Source organism: Empidonax traillii, unplaced genomic scaffold (genome assembly GCF_003031625.1).
Source record: "Empidonax traillii isolate 1590-97213 ecotype Southwest subspecies unplaced genomic scaffold, ASM303162v1 scaffold1370:size120874, whole genome shotgun sequence".
NCBI classification, from domain to species: domain Eukaryota; kingdom Metazoa; phylum Chordata; class Aves; order Passeriformes; family Tyrannidae; genus Empidonax; species Empidonax traillii.
Window position 1 is genome coordinate 91850 of NW_020956563.1, and position 15532 is coordinate 107381.

At 53.4% G+C, this 15532-nt stretch overlaps 1 protein-coding gene across 1 annotated transcript in view; it reads left to right on the forward strand.

The window, feature by feature from the left end:
• Window positions 1-15532, forward strand: part of MEGF6 (multiple EGF like domains 6) — a 61835-nt gene that overhangs the window by 38871 nt on the left and 7432 nt on the right. Inside the window, exons 6-21 of the mRNA XM_027906891.1 lie at window positions 4050-4175; window positions 4980-5102; window positions 5435-5557; window positions 7120-7257; window positions 7571-7693; window positions 8205-8327; window positions 8446-8613; window positions 8842-8973; window positions 9093-9221; window positions 10117-10245; window positions 10382-10516; window positions 10825-10959; window positions 13129-13254; window positions 14158-14289; window positions 14711-14839; window positions 15208-15339. Coding sequence (XP_027762692.1) covers window positions 4050-4175; window positions 4980-5102; window positions 5435-5557; window positions 7120-7257; window positions 7571-7693; window positions 8205-8327; window positions 8446-8613; window positions 8842-8973; window positions 9093-9221; window positions 10117-10245; window positions 10382-10516; window positions 10825-10959; window positions 13129-13254; window positions 14158-14289; window positions 14711-14839; window positions 15208-15339 — 2103 coding nt within the window. The remainder of the gene's footprint in view (window positions 1-4049; window positions 4176-4979; window positions 5103-5434; window positions 5558-7119; window positions 7258-7570; window positions 7694-8204; window positions 8328-8445; window positions 8614-8841; window positions 8974-9092; window positions 9222-10116; window positions 10246-10381; window positions 10517-10824; window positions 10960-13128; window positions 13255-14157; window positions 14290-14710; window positions 14840-15207; window positions 15340-15532) is intronic.

Here is a 15532-nt window from a genome sequence, read left to right on the forward strand (position 1 = left end):
GGGACATCACTCAGGAGAGCACAAAACCAGCTTAAATTCACCTTCCTGCATCCAGCTCAGTTCTCACACCAACTCTGAATTGCTGCTGGTGCTCCGGGTGCTCGGCTGTGCAGGATTCCTGTGTCGTGTCTCTATAGCGAGTCACTGCTGAGGGAGGGAGGAAAGGAGCAGCCGCTTCTATTGAAAGTGAAACGGAACAAAAAGAGGCCTTGGACGTCCTGGAATTACCTCTGTGTTTATCAGAACCACATGGGCAGGAGGCAGGGAGCACATCTCCAGGTCCTCCTCCAGCGGAGGGCTGTGGGCCAGGCCAAGGCGAGGGCTTTAATGGGAGCCAATTGCTTTTGTTGGCCTGTGGAGCGGAGAGATGGTCTGGATTAACACACAACATGTTTCTGGAAGTTGTCTGAGGTTAGGGTAAATCAGTTTGGGATTACATGATGGATCCCTATTTGTATTAGGAGAACTTCAAATGAAGAAATCTCCAATACAGCAGCGATGCAGCGAACAGGAGGGCTGTGCCAGGAGGTTTGTGTGGGCTTGAACTGGGTGTGCAGAGGGTCAGTGTCCGTGTGTGCCTGGTGGGCCTTTGCATTTTCCAGACAACTTCCACATTTTAGAGAATTTGACCTTTTCTTTGCCCAGTCACACATTTTTCAGCCACTTCTCGGAATCGATGGGTTTGTGTGATGCTGCAAAGGGGAACATCCTGCTCAGTTCTGGTTACAGTTGCCTGCACTTATTTTTAGGGTATCAACTCACTGATTCTGGTGGCAAATCACTTGGATCTGAAGGAAAGGGGATACAGATGGGAGAGAGGAGAAGTCAGAAGGGCAGCTGTAGGGTGCAGAGATCAGGTATTAAATCAACTCCTGTGTTAGGCGGCTACTGCAAGACCCACTTCCCACGTGCAGTCAGTAGTAACAACGTCCTTTTCATCCCTCTTTATCCATTTCCCAGACCTGAGAGGGTCAGAATCCCAGAGCAGCATCTTTCAGCAACACTGCACTCCCCTCAGACAGAGGAGATGGAAGGAGCGTCCCTCTCGCAGACACTGAAATATCATCTGTGGAAAATCTGTCTGAGCTGTAATTACAAAAATCTGCGCCATGTACAAGATGACACTGGATTTGGCAGTGTAGTCACAGAAACGTTAAGCTCAGCAAAGCATCTGAGAATGGAAATATTTTTAGAGTGGTTCTGTAAACAGAAAAAAACCCAAGCAGTAATTAAAACAAGGCCAGCAGCGAGGTCTGCTGGCTGTGACTCTGAGGAGCCAGCTAAGGAGACCCAGAATTGAAGACCCTAGCTTTGATGGAAAGACACCCAAAACAATTTTAACTTCAGCTGTTTTGTCGTGCTATTTCTGCTTCTCATTGAATGAGTTCATAGCACAGCTGGGGTAGTGCAGGAGCCCCCCTGCCCACCGGTGTCACCGTGGTGTGACGGCACAGGACTCGTGGCTTGGCTCGGCACATTGTGCCTGTGCCTGTATGGCAGCACATCATGCCTGTGCCTGTATGGCAGCAAAGAGGTGACACTAAAAAAAACACAGGGGGAAGGAAAACAGTCTGCAAGGCCCCTGCACTCTCACTGTTTCACCTTTCATGTTCCCTCAGCAATCTGCACAAAGCTCTCCAGCCTTACAGTGGTTCTCTCTGCTGAAGTCTTGTCTGGAAGAAGGACCCAGACTTTAGTTTTTTCCACCCTGAGAAGTTGTGTTTTAGAGGCTGTTATTTAGACTTCAAATTCATCTGAATAACTGCATCCTGGGAGGTTATTTTAGATGTAAGATGCATTGGCTTGTTCTACGTTGGCCCAGTGCTTTTCCCAGATGAAGGAATGTTTTGGCAGGCATCAGCATTGTTTTACTTCTTTTTTTTTTTTTTAAAAAAAAAGGAACTCTAACAAGCACATTATTTATGGCTATTTTTGAATATATGTTATTAAACACTTTAATATATTGGAATATTTTTAAATGACCACCCATCTCTCCTAGAGCTTGAGTAGTGTAACTCTGACCCAGAACTTTTAAGGAACGTCCAGTATTTCTGTTGTTTCCTTCCAAATGGATTAAGGGAAACAATGTCAGCACAACTGACTTAAACCCCGAGTTCTTGCTCCAGCCATATGTTGTGTATGGCAAAACCTCGACCCTATGAAGTTGCTTTTATTCCCCCAAATGTTGTTTAGTTAATTAGAAGCATAAAAATGGGAAGTTGGGGTTTTATAATGTTTGAAATGAGAGTGCTCTGCAGCTCCAAGTTAAGGATTAATTTTTTGCAGGGGAACTGTGTGCAGAAAAAGGAAAATAGACATTTTTGCCTTTCATTTTCCTCCTGAGCCAAGTATTTGTTTTCACTAATGTACAAGAGCACGGACCCAACTTGCCTTGGGAATCAGAGATGCTTTACAGGCAGAGACTTTTACTGGCAGCTGCTTTCCAGGCTCACCCACTTCCAAAGCTCTGGAGGTTGCAGAGGGCACCATGCTCACCTGAAGGATCAGCCTGAGAAAGATGGTTTTCATTAGAGATATTTTTAGCTTTCTCATAAGATTCCTCAGAGCCAGCACATCAGTTTATACTGGAGTTCAAAAAATAGGTTAGGAATGGGTGAGCCCACAACTCCTTGTTCTGTTCTGCCTGTGGAAACTGGGGCTGGATTTCCATCCCACACCAGGCCTGGGTTTAGCCCTGTCCCACTCACCCAGCTGTGATGGGCAGCGTTGTGACAGCTTGGTGGCTCCTAAGAGACAGAACAGACCTTAAAGGCCAATTTCCCAATTCCCACAAGGGACACTTCTCTTTGGAGCTGTCGCTGAGATGCTCAGTGGATAAGGAATAGCTGGACTCACTCAGGAGATATTTGGTGGTCCAAGAGGAGACTTTCATCACTCTGGAGGTGTGTAATTACCCCACGATGGCTCATCCAGCAGAGTCCATGAATCCTGCTGCAGGCACGCTCAGCCCACTGGCTCGCTGAAAGGTGCCAGTTAAACATCCCGCTCCTCTGCTTATCCTGCAGAGACATCCCAGATTACAGGAACAGGGAGGGGGAGGAGAAGGCTGTTTCCAGGCTGATTAATGATAGCAGGCTTGTAAGGAGTCCACATGTTGGGTCATGAGGTCTGTTTTGCGCCGTAGCCCAGGCAAAACCTTCTGTTTTCTGACTGCTTGAAATCCTCCGGGCTCCTTGCGCAAGGCCACACAGGAACGCCGTGGCACGGCCAGGAACACCAGTTGGGAGGCTCAGTTCCCAGTCCTGCCTGCACTTTGGATGGAATCAGAGCTCCAGGTGCTCTGGCTGGGTGACACTGCTGGACAAGCCCACTTGTCCCAGGTTCCACACAGCATCTCCCGGTCAGAGCCCCGAGCTGAGGGTTGTTACAGGACTTCTGCTCGTCTTGGAGCCACAAACTCAGTTTCCCATATCATTTTATCACAGGAAAACCTGAATATGCCTGAGCACAGCTCTCTGGGCAGCAATGACTCGATCTGACTGTGGCACTGTGCCTGCAGTGACTGCCTTGGAACAAAGTGACGGGAATTTCAGCAATAACATGCTGACATCAGAAACCTGCTTGCTGACACGGTGGCCTTTGGAGAGGGTGGGTGCCTGGCAGGAAACAGGCCAGGTCCTGGCTTCCCTCCCATGAAATGCTGCTCAGGACCTAGACCAGACCCCTGTGTCCTGGTCTCACCTTCCAGGAGAGCGGTGGGACCTCTTATGGTGGAGAAGAATTATTTGAAGTTCCTACTCAACGCTGTTGAGTTGATCTTGCCTTGAAAGAACAGGGTCCCCATCCTGAGGCTCGCTCTGGCACAGTGGTGAGTGGCCTCTCCTGTGCTGCCCACAGTGCAGCAACACCTCCCACTTCTTGTTGGTGAGGTTGGCCATGAACTTGCCACTGCAGCACAGGCTGATTGTGCCCCAGTTTTCAACTCTCTGAGCCCTAACTGTGTGCAGTTTGCCCTGGCCCTGTGCAGGAGGCTCGTCCAGGTGCCCCTGTCTCTGTGACAGACCCTGTGTTGTCCCTTTGCCCCGCAGCTGTGAACTCGTGTGCCCTCAACAACGGTGGCTGTGAGCACGACTGCGTGCAGGTGACGCTGGCACAGCACCGCTGCCAGTGCCGCCACAACTTCCAGCTGCAGGAGGACGGCAAGCGCTGCGCCCGTGAGTCCTGGGGCTGGGGGGGCTGGGGGGCAGAGATTCCATCTGGGAGCTGAGGGTTGAGGGAGCTCAGATGTCCAGTAGACCAGACTGGGGGGTTTCCAGTAAAAACTCTGTGTGTTTTGTTGTCATGGACATACCCTGCAGCTTATTCCAAGGGGTAGGAAGAGCTGGAGGAGCGAAGCCAACAAAAATGAAGTTGCATGAAGGCACAGGCTGCTGTGAGAGTGGAGGATCTGCAGCGTGTGGCAGCAGGATGGGATCCTCTCCCTCGGCCTGGAGACAGCTCTCTGGCTGACCTGCTCCCAGCTCAGGAGGGAGAGAAGGGGACAGAGCACAAGGTTGATCTCCTCATTCCTAGCAGCTGGCATTCAAGAGGCAGGAGGGGGGAAGGCTTTAGCTGTGAAGTTGCAAAGGGAAAAGGAGTGACTGGGATATTACAAACACAGCAGTTGTCGGGGTTTGGAGCATCTGTCCCGGTGCCGGAGCAGGTCAGAGATTGGCAAAGCTCTGGGGAGGAGCACTCGGAGCAAATTGCCAGCACTTGCTGTGTAATGTCTGCAGAGGGCCGTGCCTGTGCCAAGCTTCTGCTGGAAGGGTTGTACAGGATCTCACAGCGTGTAAATCCTCCTGCCCGCTGGAGCAGTGGAAGAGCAGTAGCAGGGATTGCTTGCCCGGAGCAGAGCGGGCATTCCCAGACTGCAGGCTGTTCTGCTGGGCACAGCTGCTGGGTGCTCCCTGCTCCCACAGAGCCATAAGAGCCAGGGTGTGTGTGTACTGATGGTGCCTGTGTGCTCTGCCCTGCAGTGAGGAACCCGTGTGCTGACAGGAACGGGGGCTGCCAGCACCGCTGCCACAACCACCGCGGCCGCGCCCGGTGCGAGTGCCACCCCGGCTACCGCCTGGGACCCGACAGCAGGGCCTGTGAGGGTGAGTGCCCTGCCCTCCTCCCCTCGGGGGAGCTCCTGTGTCGCGTGGGGTGAGTTCAGTGTGAACATAAAGGGGTGCACACGGCTGAGATCCGTCCCAGGAGCCCTGCTCGAGCTGTCTGCAGCAGCCCCCCAGCTTTCTGTGATCCAATTTCCTGGGGGGCTTTCCAGCAATTCTGAATTCTTTACTGTGTCTTTGTTGGTCTGGACCCCAGTGCAGAATTCAGAGTGCGAGAAACCAGTGAAAATACTCAAAAGTTCGTACCAATAGTCCCTTTGGAAGGATGTTTGTGGCTCAGCCTGCCTAGCTCATTGTTTGCTCACCTCTCACAGATGTGAACGAGTGCCTGACGGGACTGGCCATGTGCTCTCACCAGTGTCTGAACACACGTGGCTCCTTCAAGTGCACCTGTAACCCGGGCTACGAGCTGGGGGCGGATGGCAAGCAGTGCTACCGTGAGTACTGCGGGGCTTGGGGCGGCTTCTGCACGTGTTTGTCACTGTCCTCGTGAATTGTCGGGGCCAACTTAGAGCAGTCTTTGCTGAGGAGTTTCACAAGCAGGTTTGGGACTGTTCACTCCCCCACCAAGATTAAAAACTTGGTCTGATCTTAAAAGTCACCGCAAAGCTACTTTAGCTGGTTTAGGCAATTGATTTGGGGCCATTTGGCTCCAAACAGGTCAAATTTGCTCTTGGGGACTTCGTTGGACGAGTTCAGTCAGCTGCAGATGTGTCACTGGAGGAGGAATTGGGCCAGTGAAGGGATCACATCTGTTCCCATCAAGGAAAGAAATAAACACTGTGACGCAAGAATGAGCCAGACTGTCCGTACAGCTTCGTTCAGCTGATGCACGTCAGCAGGGCAGGCTGAACCAGAGCTATCAGCACCAGCAGCCCCTTACAGATGAAAGCCACAGTGGCAGTCCCTGTGCTGGCAGCTGGTGTGACTGGGAGCTGTGATGCTCCACCTGTGCAGCTGGACCTTGCCAAGGGTACAAGGACAAGGCTTTGCAGACCATAAATGGGTCTTGAAAGGCATCACACAGAGCAATGTGAGGAACCAGGGTGATGAGATGGTATTTAAGAGCCTAAAAATGTACAAAACTCCCTTCCTAAGAACATGGCTGATCTCACACCATCATCCTTGACACTGCTCTGGGGCCAGCTACAGAAGGAAGCAGCCTTCCCCCATGAAGTGTTTCTCCCTGCCCTTTCTAGCATGTTTCTTTTGTGCAAAACCCTGCTTGTGCTGCATTAATGAGAAAGGGAAAGAGAGGGATGATAATGGTATTGTGGACTCTGGAACATACTCCTCCACTGTGGCACATCTTTTGTTTTTGACAAGCACAGATCCATTGGGAAGCATCAAGCTGCCTTTCTTTATCCTCCTTGGGTCTGAACACATGAAAAACTCAATGTTCTTGAAGGCAGAAATTGTTTTCCAGAGGTTCAGGACTGAGTCAAACTCCGTGAAACAAGTTCCTTTTAGTTTAAGAAAGCTTAATTAACTAGACAAGTTTATGGCAAGCTTGCCAAGCTGGGGTGATCTATGGCTGCGATTGATGTTTGTGCCGACCATTTTTGACATGTCAGGAACTAACGATTCTCGCTGTAGGCATCTGGATGTTTCCCTAGTTAGCTGTGTTCTGCTGCTCCCATTTCTCCCTGGCACCAGAACAGCTCTGCTCTGAGGCTGAGCCAACTTTTGGTTGGCAGCACACGCCGCAGCTTGGCAGGAGCGGGAGCAGTTTCATCCGCAGCCTGTTCATCCCGGAGATTGTCCAGAGCCTGCTCCACAGCTCCGTCCCTAAGAGGCTGCGTGAGATCCTTCGGTTTCTTTTTATACCCCACTTCCCAGCCCAGCAGTGGCCTCTGTGCAGAGCTATTTCCATCCTTTCCCACTGCAGATCCCCCTCCTCAGCAGCGATGCGGTGCCAGGAGCTGCCTGGGGAGCGGCACCGAGGGCAGGCACAGGCCAGCTGTGTCACACAGGGTCCTAACTGGTCTGCCTTTTCCAGGGATAGAGATGGAGATTGTGAACAGCTGCGAAGTCAGCAATGGTGGCTGTTCCCACATGTGCCACCACACCAGCTCTGGCCCAGTGTGCACCTGTAACTTTGGCTTTCGGCTGGAGGAGGACCAGAAGTCGTGCACTGGTAAGGCAGAAAGGTCCAGACCTTGATTTACAGGCACATCTCAGGGAACTCTGAGGGTCTGTCTTGGCTGCTGTGTATGTGCACTACAAACAGGCTAAGGAGGATAGAAACAGCTGTGAAGAGAGACATCCTCAAACCTCCACTCAAGATAGACTTGGACAGCAATGATGATTTCCAAACTAATTAATTTTTCCCTGCTGAAACTGTTCTGAGCAGGAGTCAGTGTTACAGCTGGAATCACCTTGTGTGTAAGCACAAAAACAGTTACTGTCCCCACTGTACAGTGTATTAACACCCTTTGTGTTTTATTTAGACATCAATGAGTGTGACACTGGTTCTCACTGTTGTCACCAAGACTGTTACAACTACCCTGGAGGCTACGAGTGCTCCTGCCATGCTGGGTACAGGCTGAGCACGGACGGCTGTGGGTGTGATGGTGAGTACAAGCCTCTCACTGGGCTGCAAGCAAACCCTCTCTGCTGAGACACTGACTAATGAAGCTTTTAATTAAAAGAACAAGAAATTGTTCTACCTGGTTGCAAACAGCCAGGCATTTTTTCCAGTTTCTCCCAGCCCATACCAGTTTTCCTGCCAGCTCTCTGATGAGTCACTTTCTTAGGAGAAAGAATGTAGGGAAAAAATCCCCCTAATAAGTTGTTCTCACTACCAAAACTCTCAAGGACATTTTACAGGGGAAGAACCAAACTCACCCGCCTGTTTCTACACAATTAGTGATGGATGGCAACTGAAATCGAGCACATTTTATGTTGAAACCCAGATATCCCTAATCCTTGAAGTGGTTTCACTCCATTTTTAGAGTTGATGGCTTCACATACTTAGCAGAGAGGATGCCATCAGCATCAGAGGATGTTCACTGCTTCATGGCCAGATGTGTGTCGAGGTCCCTGTCCTGCTCCCGTTACACCAGAGTCCCCCATGTTTTGTAGACGTGGATGAGTGCTCCTCAAACAACGGGGGGTGTGAACACACGTGCCAGAACCTGCCAGGGTCGTTCCAGTGTGGCTGTGAGATTGGACACAAGCTGGACGAAGACCGAAGGAGCTGCATCTGTAAGTGCCTTGTCTGTTGTGCCGCGGGTGGGGCCGCAGGTACCTCCCCTCTGCCACCCAGCCGAGCCAGGGCCGCACAACCTGGAGCTCCTTAGCCCTGCACCTTGGCCTTTTGCAGCTCTGGAGGACACCGTGGAAGCTCTGGATGGTCGGCGCCCCGTCATCCGCCCGATCCCTCACGTCGCCATCCTGCGAGATGAATTCACCCAGCTCCTCAACGACGACTACGAGGAGGAGGAGGAAGAGATGGAAGCACGAGGAGAGCACACCCTTTCAGAGAAATTCGGTGGGCATTTTTGGGGCAGGGGTGGTCAGTGCCATGCTTTGCTTGGAACTCTTCAGAAAGGGTGCTGCTGGGTTTATTTTGTTGGGTGAACACACCCCCAGACCTGGCGAGTGCCTTTTCCGTGTTCAGCTTTGCTGCAGCCCCAGCACGGGAGTTTCTCTGCCCGGACCCCCAGGGATGCTGAGGCCACCTCGGGGGGGTTCTCACCCACGGTGCCTCTCGTTGCAGTTTGCCTGGAGCGCACGTTCGGCCCCGACTGCAGCCTGACCTGCGAGGACTGCGCCAACGGAGCCACCTGCAATGCCGAGGGCACCGGCTGTGACTGCCCGGCCGGCTGGACCGGCATCCTCTGCAACCAGAGTGAGTGGTGCTGAGGGATTGGGAGGGGACCGCTCTCCCCCTGCCCCGGGGAGTGCCGTGGGTGCAGCCCTGGGGGGCAGCAGCCACCATCTGAGCCCCGTGTCCCTCTCCCTGCCCAGCTTGCCCGGCCGGCACCTTCGGCAGCAACTGCAGCCAGAGCTGCCTCTGCCAGAACGGCGGCTCCTGCCACCCCGCCACCGGCACCTGCCGCTGCCCGCCCGGCGTGGCCGGGGAGCTCTGCCAGGACGGTAAGCACAGCGCTCCCCTTGCCTGCCTCGTGGGCCCCGTGACACCAGCGGTTACCCACAGTACCCAAAGGAGGTGGCACTGCTGGTGGTGTTCATTTCTCACTCCCAAAGGGTTAAAATTTGGGGGACGTAATCTAAAAAACCCAGAAAGAGGGAGACAGTCAGAGATTCAGACAGAAAGCACTTCAGTCACATGTTGGGAGCATATGGGAACTATTACTGAAGGAGAGCGAAGCCGAATGTAAATGAACACGAGGTACCTCGACCTTTTCTTTCTGAAGGAAGGGGGTGATTGAGGGGGACAGAGAGAAAACAGGAAGGTAAAATTAAAATAAACAATGCAGAATTGCTCTGTTGTCCCAGGGTGGCGTTTCCTCTGCTCCTCTGTTTGCAGGGAGAAGGCACATGCTGCTGGGCAGCTGCTGGCCAGTCTTCTGCTGACACAGCCTGTCTGCCATGTGCTTCCAATATCCAGATCTTTTGCATAACAGAGAAAAAATAATAATTTTATTCCCTTAAAAGTGCAAATATCTCTGTGGCTTATCAATAGGAGCAGCCTCATGGGTTACTTTCTCACACAGACAAGCCTTGACCCCTCTGAGCCCTGTGGGTGGGTTATTTCTGGCCCAGCCAGCACAGTTACTGGTCCCAGGGAGTGCTGAGCTGATGGGTGCCCTCAAGGCACTGCAGAGAGTGGCAGCAAGTGACATCCCCTGTGACACTGGCACAGGGCTAGCTGATACAGAGAATCTGCTCACTCTCACCCTGCCTGCATCCCTTGTCCTGGTGCATCCCTGGCCTCACACGGCTCTGGTTCTGGTATGTTTTTCTACTGGAAGTCAAATGTCCAGCTGAAATTGGCTCATCTTCCCAGGAAATCTCTCTCTATTACTAGGGTGCCCTAAAGGATTTTTTGGGAAACAGTGCAGGAAAAAGTGCAACTGTGCCAACCGGGGTCGTTGCCATCGGATTTACGGAGCCTGCCTGTGCGACCCTGGCTTGTACGGCCGCTACTGCCATTTGGGTATGCTTGTCCTCCTCCTCCTCGCTGCTTTGGGTTCCAGCCCTTCTGGGCACGGTCCCTGGGAAGGGCCAGCACTGGGAGGCTGTTTCTGTGCCTTGCTCTGGGTCCCTGACCAGTTTTTCTCCCTCCCGTCCAGCCTGCCCCAAGTGGGTGTTCGGCGCGGGCTGCTCAGAGGAGTGTGAGTGTGTGCAGCCCCACACCCAGGACTGTGACAGGAGGGACGGCTCCTGCCTCTGCAGACCCGGCTACCGTGGCAAGCGCTGTGAGACCAGTGAGTTCTGGGGTGTTCCTGGAGCATCCCCCGGCCTCCTCCCGCGGCCTCTTTCTCCCACTTTAATTTTCTGGGGGAAAAGCCCCTCTTGCTTTCCACCCTCCCGGGCTGTGTCACCTCTCGTTCACTCAGGAGCACACCTCGCTCACACCTGGTCACCTTCAGCTGTCACCAGGACCCGTGTGGGGGTGGGGACACCTGTAATGCTGGTGGTGGAGCTCGGGAGGGTGCTCAGCACCCGGGGCTGCAGCTCTGCCAGGGGCAAGGAGTGATTTCAGATCTTTCTCTTGAACTGTGGCTGCTCACAGGCTGTGACCCTGGCTATTATGGGGATGGCTGCAAAGAGAAGTGTAGCTGCTCCCCAGGAGTGTCCTGTGACCCTGTCACCGGAGAGTGCCAGAAGGAGTGTCCCCCAGGGTACCACGGGCAGAACTGCGACCAAGGTAAGGCAGGGCTGGGCAGGGCAGAGCTGCACGTGCTGAAACTCACCGTTCTTCCTCATGTTTTTCTTACAAAACAACTCGAAAACACTTCCAGAATCCCCTGAGAACCCCAGCCCACAGCAGATGATCTGATGAGAGGCCAGCTGAGGCTTTAGGGGACATGGGAGCTGCCATCTGCAGGTCTCTGGGAGATGCTGCTGTCTCCTTAAAGCAGGGCAGAAGGATTCCTTGTTCAAAATGAGCCTGATTCAGAAAAGGAGAACGAGGTCTCACTTCATCCTGCCACTTGGACATCTCTGTGTTGGTAGATGAAAGTGATAGGGATCTAATTATCTTTCCTTGCTCTTGATGTCTCTTCCCTTCCAGGCAGTCTGTGCCCAGAACAACACTATCACATTTTCTGCTCTGTTCTCTGTTCCATATTGAAACTCTATTTGATCTGCAAGTGCAAAAGAGGATTTTACATTTAATTTGCATTAGGATTTGAACTTCTTCCTCTGCATGAACCTGCCAGAGCATTTTTGTGCTGTTCACATGAAGGGCCATTTGACAAGGACAGTGACTGAACTGCCCAGCTCAGTGTGTGTCTGACGGTGTCCAACACTCAGGCTCTGAGGGTGCAGATTTCAAGATCCTGGAGGTGCTTGGGGTTTTAAAGCGCTTGGCTTTGTTCAGACAAAGGTGCTTTGAGTGAACCTAAAGGCAGTGAGTCATTGGCACGAGGTGATTACAACACATGAGCGCAGTGCTTGGAAAAGAACGACTTCTGCCAACCACAGAGAGGAGCAGAGATTGGAAAATCAACCTCCTCCTGCGCTTGTGGGGCTGGAACCTCCTGACCCCACTTCAACTCATTGGGTCCCACAGAAAATACAAAAATTTGGACTCTTGAAGTCCACACTTGAAGACAGATTGCAGTAGAAGACACTGCATGGAGAGGCTGGTGGTGGCCAGAATGTGGATTTGGATTCAAGCATCCTGGGAGTTTCTGCACTAACTGATGTTTAGCCAAGCACTCCATCACCCCAACCCAGAGGTTACAACTGCCAACCTCATTAATCTGCCAGCACAGGGTGGTGGTGCAGAGCCCCATCTCTGACAGAATAGGGGCTGTCAGTCAGAAGAAGAGCTGCAGACAGTCCCAAAAATTCCAATGCAAGTGCTACCAGAGCTCCACTGGAGGAGAGAAGGGAGCAGCTCCTGCAGGGCTGTGCCCCTGGCAGGGTCTGGCAGCCCTGAGCCCCCTGTGGTGGGACACTGTGGCCCCTGGAGCCCCTGGAACCCCAGAACCCCCGGCGCCTTGGCAGGCTGGTTGCTCCCGCTTGGGATATTTTTAAAAAGGGTAAGAAAGGAGCTAAAGCCTGTAGGGGGGAGTCACAGGAAATAACACAAATATTTGTATAGAAATAGTAGGCTCTTGGCTGTTGTTCGGATCTGGAAATTATTAAAGGGTGAAGACAAACATCTGCCATCAATTAGCAAAGAGGAGGGATAACAAAAACTCCACTGTGGCGCTGGAAGTCGAGGCGCTGGGGTGAGTTTCCTCCGTGGTTTGAGTGCCGGTGTGTTCGCCTCTGCCGGGGCCTTACAGAGCGCTGGCTTTGGTGAGCGTGGAGCTCTTGTGGCAGACTCAGAGAGGACTGAAGGATCTTTGGGTCTGAGGCCGTCAGTCTGCATGTCATTACCTGGCTGCTGAATTGTGTCACGGGACACAAGAGGGGACGAAAAGTGCCTGTTCCTCTTATGGATGAGGATGCTCCTTCTTTATTCCTTCACATGAGTGTCCTGCTGCAAACCTGGCTGCTTCTTAAAATCCTGGTGCCCAGATCCTGTAGACATCCAGCCAGGGAGGTAAAAACCCTCACAGGATCTTAGAAAAGTCAGTGATGGTTCCATTTGGGGCTCCCCTGTCCATGTTCTGCATTGGGAAGTCATTATTTGCAGAGTCCTGCCCACAGATCGGAGACCTCCAGGACTGTCAAGTCCAACCTTTGACTGAACACTGCCATGCCCACTAAATCACGAGCAAAGTCCTCCCTGGCAGCGTGGGAACCTCTCACAGCCGGGCTTTTCCCCACAGGCTCCTTCGAGCTGTGGGGCCGGGTTGGTAAAAACCCCTTGGGCATCTCGGCATGGGGGGCACTTCTCACCCTGCTGTTCTCCCTGCAGAGTGCCCCGAGGGCACGTTTGGGGCAGGCTGTCGGTTGCCCTGTGCCTGTGGAGGAGCTCCCTGTCACCGCAGCACGGGGCAGTGCCACTGCCCGCCCGGCTGGATGGGACACGACTGCGGCCAAGGTGAGCGGGGGGAGGCATTCAGGTGTAGAGCTGACATGTTCCTTTTGCTAAAATAGGTTTCAAAAATAGGCAGTGCAATTAGAATAATCTTTGTGGAAAAAATAGAAAAAATGCAGCTTTTGGTGGTAAGTTTTAAACAACAGCCTGGGCCAGCTCCGCTCTGCTGTCAAAGCTGAGGGAAGCGCAATGAAAAAGATGAAGATGTTTTCAGTTGTTGCAGTCCTTAACATAGGAGAGGAATCTTCCTCTACCAATGTGTGGTTTTGATTGCCTTCACCAGAATACTCCTTAACTGCTGAAAAACTAGAGAATCCGCAATTAAAAGCTTTTTCATGATTATACATTATTACAGCAGCTGGAAGGTATTAGTCACATATAGATGTCCTGCTCCTCCGAAGAGTTTGGCTGAGCAGTAAAACCACACATGCACAGTGCTTACCATACATTTCGAGCTGCCTTTTTCTCCAGGCCCTGGAGCAGCTTAGGAGCAGTTGGAGAAGGATTCTTGCCCTGGTTTTAGCAGTTCTTAGCCTTTTGCTCCTCCTTTGCGACTCACAGCAGGTCCTGGAGCACTGACGTGCTGTCCATGGTGTGACGGCAGCTGTGGGGACTCTGTGCCAGCAACACCATTTCCCAGCCCTTGGAGCTCCCCACGAGTGGATGCAAATCCAGAATTGGCATGAAAGTCCTGGAGTGAGCTCAGAATAGCACTTACCAAGGGCTCACACACTGTTTGTGGAACAAGCAAAGCCACGGTGTGCTTGCTGGTAGCCGCGTGTTGCTGAACAAAAATCCACGTCTGGCATGAAGGGGAAAGGAAACCCAGAAAACACACTTTTCCCTCTCCCACATGGGCTCTGATCCTAATGCTGTGTGTCCTCTCTCTGTGTACCTGTGCCCCAGCCTGCCCTGAGGGTCGCTGGGGGCCGGGCTGCCAGGAGATCTGCCCCGACTGCGCCAACGATGCCCGCTGTGACCCCGCCACGGGAGCCTGTGTGTGCCCGCCTGGCTACACTGGCCAGCGCTGCCAGGACGGTGAGTGTGGACTGCAGCAGGTCCCCAGCAGGAATGTCCATCTCCAGCTGGAATGAGGGGTATTTTGGTTGACCTGGAGCAGCTGCTCCAGAGGGCAGAGCACCCAGCAATGGCCCGGGCACTGCTGCGCTCAGCAGAGCAGGCTGAGCACTGTGTACATCTCTGTCACCTCATTCACTGGGGCATGGGCTAGGGGCTTCCCTTAAAGTCCCTCTAGTCCCATCTCCACAGGGGTTCTTTCTCCATCAACAGAAAGGGTGGCAGATGAGTCCCCTGTCCTGCCCAGCCAAGAGCTGAGCACCCACACTCAGCCAGAGCTGTGTCAGTGCCTGCGGCTCTGCCCGAGCCCCGCAGTGCCCTCAGATCTGTCAGGATGGGGTTCCAGCAGCCCTCTGCACTCAGTCCCTGTTTCCCTTGGCAGTGTGTCCTCCAGGCTGGTTCGGCTCTGACTGCCAGCTGAGCTGCAGCTGTGGGAACGAGGGGCATTGTCACCCGGTGACGGGGATGTGCAGCTGCCTGCCTGGCTGGATGGGGCACAACTGTCAGAGAGGTACAGCATCACTCCTGGACCCCACTGACCTGTTGTGCCAGTCTACCTTGTCATTGCTCCATTCTCATCCTCGTGCTCTGCCTCTGCCAGGGAATTCTCTGAAATCCTTTCCCTTTCTCTGCTCTGTGCAGCTGGTGCCACTGGCCTTTGTGCAGCAGGCTGGTTTGCAGAGTGAATTCTCAGCAAACATGAGTCAACGTGGCACCCGCTGTCACTGCCCCCCTGGGCTCTCTGGGGACCTCTGGCTGTGTTTGTGCCCGAGGGAATGCTGTGATGGGCGGGAAGGCAGCGCTGTGCCCGCTCCCTGCGCTCAGGAGGGGCCAAGCAGGGGGGCTGCACCGGTGATGGGGGTCCCTCCTGTGTTCCAGCCTGTGACGTGGGGCGCTGGGGCCCCGACTGTGCCCACCTCTGCAACTGCAGCAACGGTGACGGCAGCTGCAGCGCCCAGACCGGGCAGTGCCTCTGCGAAGCCGGGTACACGGGCAGCCACTGCGAGCAGAGTGAGTGCTGCCCCATGCCCTGTGCCCCGTACCCTGTGCCCCGTACCCTGTGCCCCGTACCCTGCCTGCCTCTGCACCCAGCCACAGTGCTGAGTACACCACTGCTGCAGAGCTGTGATCCAGGGAAAGGGTCCAGTACAGTCCCCATCTCGGGCTGTGATGCCATCCCAGTCCTCATGCCCGAGTGGCTCCA